The sequence below is a fragment of the Cebus imitator genome, unplaced genomic scaffold (genome assembly GCF_001604975.1).
Source record: "Cebus imitator isolate Cc_AM_T3 unplaced genomic scaffold, Cebus_imitator-1.0 Scaffold206, whole genome shotgun sequence".
NCBI lineage: Eukaryota > Metazoa > Chordata > Mammalia > Primates > Cebidae > Cebus > Cebus imitator.
The window spans coordinates 1,254,502-1,263,829 of NW_016107521.1; the positions used below are offsets into that span (position 1 = coordinate 1,254,502).

Below are 9,328 nucleotides of genomic sequence, written 5' to 3' on the forward strand. Positions count from 1 at the left end.
GTTTTGTATTTTTAGTAGAGACGAGGTTTCACCATGTTGACCAGGATGGTCTCGATCTCTTGACCTCGTGATCCACCCGCCTTGGCCTCCCAAAGTGCTGGGATTACAGGTTTGAGCCACCGCGCCCGGCCCGTATTATTTTTTTTAAGACTTACCACAACCCTATCAGGGAGGTACTGCTGTTTTACAGATGGTGAAACTGAGGCTTAATGCAGTAAAGTAACATGGTATCACACAGTCCAAAAGAGGTAGAGCAGACTTAAGTTCAGACTTTTTTTTTTTTTTGAGATAGGGTCTTACTCTGGTGCCCAGGTTGAAGTGCAGTGGCTATTTACAGGCATTATCATAGCTCACTGCAGCCTCAAAGCCCTGGACTCAAGTGATCCTCCTGTCTCAGACTCCTGAGTTGCTGGACCATAGACATGTGCCATGGTGCCCTCCTTGAGTTCACACTTCGCTCCATACCCTCTGTGTCAGCTCCAAGTAAGAGTCCTATAGTTTCCTCAAACTTGGCCCTTCAGTTCTGCCTATTGCCCATCACCATTCTCCCTGACCCTAAAGCAAGAAATTTAAAATATTTCCCCCTTCTCTCACATTGGTAGCTAGATCTAGCAGCTGTCTGTTTAGTTACACTATCCCAAATTATTCATTCCTCATTATAGCGAAGTCCTGAGTTCCAGTCTCCTGGCAGTTCTAAGTCTGGATTAGATTTTCTTTGTTTTCACTTTACTCATCTCTGCCCTCTCTCTACTCAGCTACCTCACTCAAAATAAGGGAACTTCATATGCTCAATAATTCTGCTGTGTCACAATGTGCCAGCCCTCTCTCATCACCTTAAGGGTTGCTGACCTCATCTGTAACCAACTGACTCTTTTTTTCTCCCTCAGTTCTTTAATCTGAACCTCTCTTTCCAGTCAAAGGTTTTTCTTATGGGAGATTTTAGTTAAAATGTTGGTTAAAGGGAAAGAAGCTCCCGAACTATCACAGAGTAATTACTCTTAATATCTACAAGTTTATTTTAACAAAAGGTATCTTGCAAATTCTACTCCAAGCGAATGAGACCTCTCTCAGGCACCATTTTAACCAGTCCAAGATTCCACCACCAAAACAAAAAACATATTAAGGCAGCACAACTGCTCCTAATTCCTAGAGCAAAAGGTCTAACCAACAGGAGCAGGAGGGTATGAGAACAAAATTGGTAATCCTATAAAATAAATAAAGGTTGCATTTGTTTAGAGAAGTGTTTAACCAATGCAGAATCTGGGTCCCAAATTTAGTCTTCTAAACAGAAACATGTATAAAGGACTTTAGTCATTTGATTCTGAGGATTTCTGATGGAATTTACCTTTTTCCCAATTAACATAACCCGGCAACCATCTTGTATTCCAAGTGCTGACAATGGTGACTCCATTTCCTTCAGAGATTTTCCTAAAAGGAAGAGAAAGGTAGGCCAAGTTGTAATAATTGTACAACACTAAAAATAATTTCAGCAGGAATACAGAAAATAGACAAGTGTGTTCACTAATGAGAACTGGTATCTTTTTAGAAGGTATCTTGACCCAGTAATTTCAGCTCTAGATATTTATCCTAAACAAATAATTGGACATGCATCTACACAGTAACTACTATACAATAATATTCAGTGCAACCTTTTCATAATAGCGAGAAACTAGAAAGAGCCAAATATTCAGGAACCAGGGGCTGATGAACCATACTACAGAAGACTTTGGCCGGGTGCAGTAGCTCACACTTGTAATCCCAGCACTTTGGGAGGTCAAGGTGGGCGGATCACCTGAGGTCAGGAGTTCAAGAATAGCCTAGCCAACATGGCAAAACCCAGTCTCTACCAAAAATACAAAAATTAGCCGGGTGTGGTGTCACACACCTATAGTCCCAGCTACTTGGGAGGCTGAGGACCCGGGAGGTGGAGGTTGCAGTGAGCCGAGATCGTACCACTGCACTCCAGCCTGGATAACAGAATGAGACTCCATCTCAAAAAAACAAAAAGCAAAAAACAAAAAAGGCTTTGTAGGCATTAAAGCTCATTTTTTGCAAGAAACTTGAATGCCACAATGAATGCTGATGACACACTGTTATTATGAGGGGTTTTATCCATGGGAACATTTTCTTCCTCATGCTTTTCTCTATTTTGAAACATGAATTTCTATTGTCAATTCAGAAACAAAATATTTTTTAAAATTAAAGACAATTAAGTTACACTACGAAATATAAGTAAAAATGCCTCCTATTACTAAATTATTTATAATAACTGATATCCAATGGGATAAGTCTTTCCTCAGTAGATACCAGAATAATGGATTCTCAGCCAGGCGTGATGGTTCACGCCTGTAATCCTAGCACTTTGGGAGGCCGAGGTGGGCAGATCACAAGGTCAGTAGTTCAAGACCAGCCTGACCAACATGGTAAAACCCCCCTCTACTAAAAATACAAAAATTAGTCCGGTATGGTGGCACACGCCTGTAATCCCAGCTACTCAGGAGGCTGAGGCAGGAGAATCACTTGAACCTGGGAGGCAGAGGTTGCAGTGAGCTGAGATTATGCCACTCATTGCACTCTAGCCTGGGTGATGGAGCAAGACTCTATCTCAAAAAAATAAATAAAATAATAAATTATCATGGGAGTGGGAAGACAGAGGACAGGGGTCAGGATGGTGTGGGTCCTGGCAGAAATTAGCATCATCCACTGAGCCTGCCACAACCAGGCCCCTGGTAAGTTTGTTCAAAACCTCCTTTGAGTCAGAACAATGTGAAGCACTGGAAACACAGCAGTATCTCCACCCTCACAGATGCTGTTATTCTAACAGAAATCATAAAAAAATGATTATCTAATAGTAATTTCATAGAACTGATGCAGAAATAGCAGGGAGTACCATGGTAACATATAATGGGGAGATGATCTAACCTAGCCAGGGAAGACTGCCCAGGAGCTTCATCAAAAATGGTGAGATTTCTGTCATCATCCTAAGACTTCAAATCTGATACCTGTCCAGGTATTTGAAAGTGTCCGTTACCTAGCAGGTCTTCAATAAATATTTGTTGAAGAACTCAATGAATAAACAAATAAGTAAAAATTGTCCCAGTTTGAAAACAGAGTGACTATTAGGAAAAGTTAAGCAGATTTAAAACTGTCCTTTGGCCATAAGGAAAAGATGGAAGAGAAATGCCTACCCTTAAATATGAGTTTCTGAAAAGACAGTGGAACCCCTGTGGCCTCTTCAACAACCTGGGCCAGGTCTTGGACAAGTGGTTCACTGCTGCCCTGCTGTGGGGTAACATGAAGGTCGTGCTTCTCATTACCTGGGGAGAAAGAAAAGCACTGGATGAAGATGACACTTTATTATATTTATTTACCCAGCCTTCAAGGCCCAGCTCATATGCCACCTACTCCACAGAGCCTGACCCCATACCACCCAGCTTTCCTCTGGTGACCTCCTTAAGGATTTCTGTTTCTTCTATCATAATAACTAAACAATATGAATGATGTCAGCTAACATTTTAAGCACTTATGTATAAAGGGCTGTTTAGATTCATTTCATGTATAATCTAATTTAATCCTCAGAAAAAACCCACGACGTAGGTCTACCTGTTACTCCTTATTTCACAGATGGGCAAACTGTGACTTCAGGCAAGTTCAGGCCTGCCTATGGAGACCCAACTGTTAGAGTTAGAGCTTGACATCAGATCTAGCTGATTTCCAAGCCCAACCTTTTTGTCACAAGCCATCTGCTTCCTGTGGCCTGACTACGCTGTACCCTGTATTGTATTGGTTTTCATCTCACTTGCTATCATGGGCAAGTGACTGTTCTTCTCCCACTGGACACGCTTGAGTGCACCCATGACTGGTGCTACGTAAACGGATAAATAAAAACAAACAGCAGAGACTTTCTTTCTCGAAGAAGAGATGCCAATTCTTTTCCAGGGATGTGGACAATAAGGAGGGAGCCTGTGTCCAGTACATTACACCAAGCTTTGATTCCCCCAACAGTTCCATGAGGTCAGCAAAAGCCAGGGTTACCAAATTTACTTCACAGAGTAGAAACCAGATTCTTAGAAAGAAGACATTCATCCATCTCAAGGTCACTCAAAACTGCAGGATCTAGATAGAATCTGGGTCTCCAGATTCCCAGACCCTTGGGTCTCCTCTAGCTGGTTTTGGGGAAACCTCATGGACTCAGTTCTCCGGTGTACTGACTTCATTTGGTTGTGTCAACTCCAACAAGTAGGCAGACCCAAAGGGTGTCCAGAATACAAAGCTTGGACCCACAGCCCACTCAAGCTGCACACACGGAGAAGGCACTCAGCAGATGAGGAGCACCCTGCCAGGCTCATCACACACCGAGCAGTCGTAGACCACATGGCCAAATATATGCCTGACACAAAGACCACAATAACTGCGCGGGCACACAAACACAAGCAGGCCCACCACGTAAAGCACGGAGAAGTTCGAACACCCAGGATCGCACAAATGGCCAGAGACAAAATACACCCGCCACATGCAAAAGAGTGCAGACACAAGCCCGGGACAAAAGGCAGTCCCACGGACACAACCAAGAACCCACGCTGCCGGACAGCAGGACAAACCAAGGACAAACGCTTCTGGAGGACACGTGGCAAATCCACAGACCCCGCCCGGCTTTCGGGGCCAGCACGGAGCCCACCCAGCGCCTGGCACTCACTGTGGGTGACAGTCACGGTGAGCCCAGCTGTCGCCATTTCCTCCCTGGTCACCTCCTCGCTCGGGGTCGCCTCCTCGTCCCTGGTGACCTCCTGGCTCCGACTCATCTCTTCGCCCAGGGTCGCCTCCTCACTTTGGGTCGCCTCGCTACCGGTCGCCTCCTCACTCAGGGTCAGCTCCTCGCTCCGGGCCGAGCGGCACCGGGTTTTCTTCTTCATCCGCGGCCTGCGAGCGCCGGCGGCGGCGCCCCTGGTGGGTCGGTCATGCCCGCCGGCTGCACCCCGGACAGATGGACGCCGAGAGGGAGGTGGGCCGTGCTGGGCCGGGGGCTCCGACTGGCGCGACTCCCGGCCTGGCCGAGGGGCGCGCAGCCGGAAGCCCAGCCGCTCCTGGTCGCCTCGCGGTCTCCGCGCCCCGCCGCGCGCAGCCAGGCCCACGCTTGTTGACCGCCCAGCGGTGGTAGCTGAGCGCCGCTTCTTGCAACCCAGCCCGGCTACTTCCCGTCTCCGCCCTATTTCTGCCGGCCCCGCCCCCTCCCCGCCCTATTCCGCTATAGTTGCCTCCAGGCCCCACCCACTCGGCTGAGGCCCCGCCTTTCTCTGGTGAAACCCCTCCCACTCCTTCCACCAACACCCCGCCCCCTGCAGGCTCTCTCCGGGTGCACCGAGTCGTTTAGCGTTCTTTCCCGGGAAGACCTGACTGAAAATCTGGAAAAAGGATCGGGAAACTACTGGAGGCATATTGCGCTTGCGCACGAGGGTGGGGCCGGAAGTCGAGGCGGAGTGACTCTGCTTCCGCCTCTGGTTTTGCTCCAGTGTTTGGGTTTCTTCGCGGCCGCTCGAGATGAACCGATTCTTCGGGAAAGCGAAACCCAAGGCTCCGCCGCCCAGCCTGACTGACTGCATTGGCACGGTGGGCATTTGACCATGCATAGAAGTAGGCTCAGGACCTCTGACACACCCGACCCCGCCCACCCCCGGCCCCAGGCCCCTATTCCTCCACTTCATTCCTGCTCCTGGGCCCCTTACACGGCGGCCCTTTCAATCCCATCTTCTCTCCTTCATCCCTGTTACCCAAGTCATTCCTAACGCCACAAACCAGGGACCCCCTAACCCTATCACTGCCTTGTCCTACCTACACCCAACGCGTTTTGATGCCCATTGTCCGTCCACTCGCTCTCACCTTGATCCTCTCACCTCACCCAGCCCTAGGCCCACATACCCTTCCCACCTCGTTCTGCCTGATCCCTTACCCTTCTTTCAGCTGTCATCCCCAGCTCACATCAGGACTCAGCTTGATACCTTAGGTCAACATGTCGGTACCTCAACCCTGGATCTCAGTAACACAAAACTCAGAATCCTGACCCCTCAGATTAAACCACCATCCCCGATCTAGAAAATGGCATTAGATCTACAATCAGCTGGTATCCACTGGGCACTGGCCCATTTCACGCGCCTCTTGGATGAGCTCTCAGCCTGGCTAGTCTCTGATTCCAGGGAAATTCCAACTCAGCCCAGTGATTCTCAAATTATTATCTGCCCCAACCCACTTGAGGGCTAGCTGGTATATCAGAAATGGGGCAGTATGGCAGGGAAGGTCAGAGTATAATTTATGAAAGCCCAGGGTTTCTGGTTGGGAATACCCCTCTTTGCTAACCACTGCTTTTCACCCTTCCCCATAAGCTGCTTTTTTTCTTTTCTTCCTCTATATTCCTTCCTCTCTACCTGCCCCTTCTGAAATAAGTGTATTGCAGTAACTACCAGTGCATTTGATGTTTTCCTCCAAGGTGGACAGCAGGGCAGAATCCATTGACAAGAAGATTTCTCGATTGGATGCTGATCTAGTAAAGTACAAGGATCAGATCAAGAAGATGAGAGAGGGTCCTGCAAAGGTAATGTAGGCAGCAATTGCTGCACAAGGTGCTGGCACAGCCTAGTTTTAACACCTATAGAAATAGAGCCTAGTGTAGAGGCTGTGAGCATCCCTACTGAAGAGATGCTTACAATCTGGTAAGGAGAAAACGTGAGGGTGTTTCCTTTAGGGAGGACAGTTTGCAACCAAATATGGATGGGAGGCTGGGGGTTGATGTTGTGGAAAGAGATGCTGGTCACATGTCAAGAAGCATGTATATGAGAATTAGCCCATTATACTGAGAAGGTAGTGATCTGGAGAGGAGGACTAGGCTGTGCTCAGGATCAGTGACTTGCCAAGCTGGTCAGATTAGGTTGGTATATTAGACTGCTTAAGGAGTGGCCTGCTGGGAAAAACTGAACTAGGCATCTGGAACCCGTGTTCTAATAGTAACACTGTCATTGCCTAGTAGTTTTGATCTTGATAAAGTCACTTATTTTCCACTCCTGTTAGGTAGGAACATAAAATACTGTGTTTAAGCACGTGGACTGTGGATATAGAACTACCTTGTTTTCTCCAGGTCCATAAGTTATTACCCACGTGAGCCTGGGTAATATCACTGAACCTCTGTTTTCCCATATGTACAACAGAGATAATACCTGCCTTACAGTGTGAGGATTAAATGAGTTAATTGATGTGACCTGCATAGCACTACATCTAGTACACAGTAGCACTCAGTAAATGTGAATTATGATCATCTGTGAAGTAATATCTATTTTTCCTTCCTCATTGGAGAAGACAAGTAAAATGATCTACAGAATTCTATAGAAAAGAAAGGCCTTTCCCATCCCAGCCACCTTAGTGGATGGTGTGGAATGAAGAACCACCAGAGGCAGGAAAGCCCATGTAGACTTGAGACAATGAAAGCCCAAACCATGGTGATAGGAAACCAAAGAATCAGTTTGAAAGTGAATTCTGAAATCAGTTAACAGGAAGACTGTGCATGAAGAAAGAACAAAAAGGTGAAAGATAAGGTTGATACAAAGGTTTTCAACCTGGAGAGGTGAGAGATTGGTGGGGCTATTGTTACTTATTTCCAAGGTGAGGTAAGGTTTAGGAGTTAGGAATTGTTGAGGTTAAGTTGATAGGCTATACAAATGATGACTCTCCCTAAGGCAACTAGATATACAGAATCAGCATTTTGGGGGCTAGAGGTGGAGATAATATGCATTAGAAAAAGGGAAAGTAGTTCAGGACTCTGGGATGTGGGATGCAAAGACAGATAGGAGCTAAGGCTTAAAGACTAGACCTTAGAGATACCTGCCTTTGGGAGGGGAAGAACAGAATCCAGGAGCCATTATGTCTACTATTTTGAAGAAAAGAGGAAATAGGCATGTGAGTTTGAGGCTATGGGAAATTTCTTTTACTGTATGTGTGTTTTCCACTTTATTTTTATTAAATCTTTTTCTTTCCAGAATATGGTCAAGCAGAAAGCATTGCGAGTTTTAAAGCAAAAGCGGATGTAAGTTACATACACAATCTCTTTCCCTCTAGCAGGTTTAACTAAAAGGGAAATGGTCTTCCATTCCTTCATGTTTTCATACTATTTTCTAAGCACTCTTGATGTAATTACGAATTTTCATTGACGTGCAATTAAATACAGTTAGCTGGGTTCTTCCCCACTATGTGTTCAGCAATGTCTGTTGTAGCAACTTCCATCTAAATAGAACTTTTTCTGTTGTGATGGAGAAGTTCTATATCTGTGTGTTCAATATAGTAGCTGTTAGCCACATGTGGTTATTGAGCACTTGAAATGTGGCTAGTGTGACTAAGGAATTGAAGTTTAAATTTTAGGCAATTTAAATAACCTAAGTAGCTTTATATGGTTAGTGACTACTGTTTTGAACTGACCAGATCCATAGGGTTGGTTTTCCTATTATTTATTTTCGAGTGTGCCTTTTTTGTTTTTGTTTGTAAAGTTAGGAATCCTAAATGTTTGTTTCCTCCCATCATAATAAATTTTAAGATCCTTAATTTGTTTTAGGTGACTATGTCCCAATTTTGAGCACAAGCTAACGTATCTTTGGTGCCTACCTCTGTGGACTGTTCAGCTGATGTGATCCTCTACAGGGTTTTGGAGGTTAGGTGTAATTTGCTATTAAGGAACTAGAAAGATTATCAATATCTGTCTTCCTATTTTTAAATGACTTTTTATAGGATACCAGACACCATCTTCCTCCTTTTAAATTAGATCAAATTGGAAAAAGGAATTGTAATGCCTATACTGGTGGGAATGTCGTGAAGTGATTTACCTTCTTAATTGGTAGCATTGCTAGTTTTAAGTAACCTTTTTTGCTATAAAAAGAATACAGGTTCATTGTAGAAACTTGGAAAATACATAAATATGAACAGAAGAAAATAAAATTGACCTAGATTCTTACTACTAGAAATAACCACCTTCAAAATGCTAATTTCTTCCAGTTTCTTTTCTCTGCCTCTGCATATGTGGTATGTGTCCATATAACTTTTTAGAAGAAAACTGAAATTGTAGTGTGTATATGTAGGTTATCCTTTTCCACTTAATGTTATATCATGAGTATTTCCCTGTTCTTTTAAATATTCTTTGGAAATTTTATTTTATTTTATTTTATTTATTTATTTTTTTTTTTTTCTGAGACGGAGTTTCGCTCTTGTTACCCAGGCTGGAGTGCAATGGCGCGATCTCGGCTCACCGCAACCTCCGCCTCCTGGGTTCAGGCAATTCTCCTGCCTCAGCCTCCTG

At 45.0% G+C, this 9,328-nt stretch overlaps 2 protein-coding genes across 2 annotated transcripts in view; one reads left to right on the forward strand and one right to left on the reverse strand.

Annotated features, from left to right (window-relative positions):
- BAG1 (BAG cochaperone 1) overlaps nt 1–5,185 on the reverse strand; it is an 11,148-nt gene extending 5,963 nt beyond the window's left edge. Inside the window, exons 1-3 of the mRNA XM_017548329.2 lie at nt 4,697–5,185; nt 3,189–3,317; nt 1,346–1,428 (exon numbers count right to left, since the gene is read on the reverse strand). Coding sequence (XP_017403818.1) covers nt 1,346–1,428; nt 3,189–3,317; nt 4,697–4,913 — 429 coding nt within the window. The 5' untranslated portion in view covers nt 4,914–5,185. The remainder of the gene's footprint in view (nt 1–1,345; nt 1,429–3,188; nt 3,318–4,696) is intronic.
- A 156-nt stretch (nt 5,186–5,341) lies between these two features.
- Nucleotides 5,342–9,328, forward strand: part of CHMP5 (charged multivesicular body protein 5) — a 16,399-nt gene continuing 12,412 nt past the window's right edge. The window contains exons 1-3 of the mRNA XM_017548330.1: nt 5,342–5,607; nt 6,482–6,586; nt 8,022–8,068. Of these exons, the coding sequence (XP_017403819.1) occupies nt 5,539–5,607; nt 6,482–6,586; nt 8,022–8,068 (221 nt within the window). The 5' untranslated portion in view covers nt 5,342–5,538. The remainder of the gene's footprint in view (nt 5,608–6,481; nt 6,587–8,021; nt 8,069–9,328) is intronic.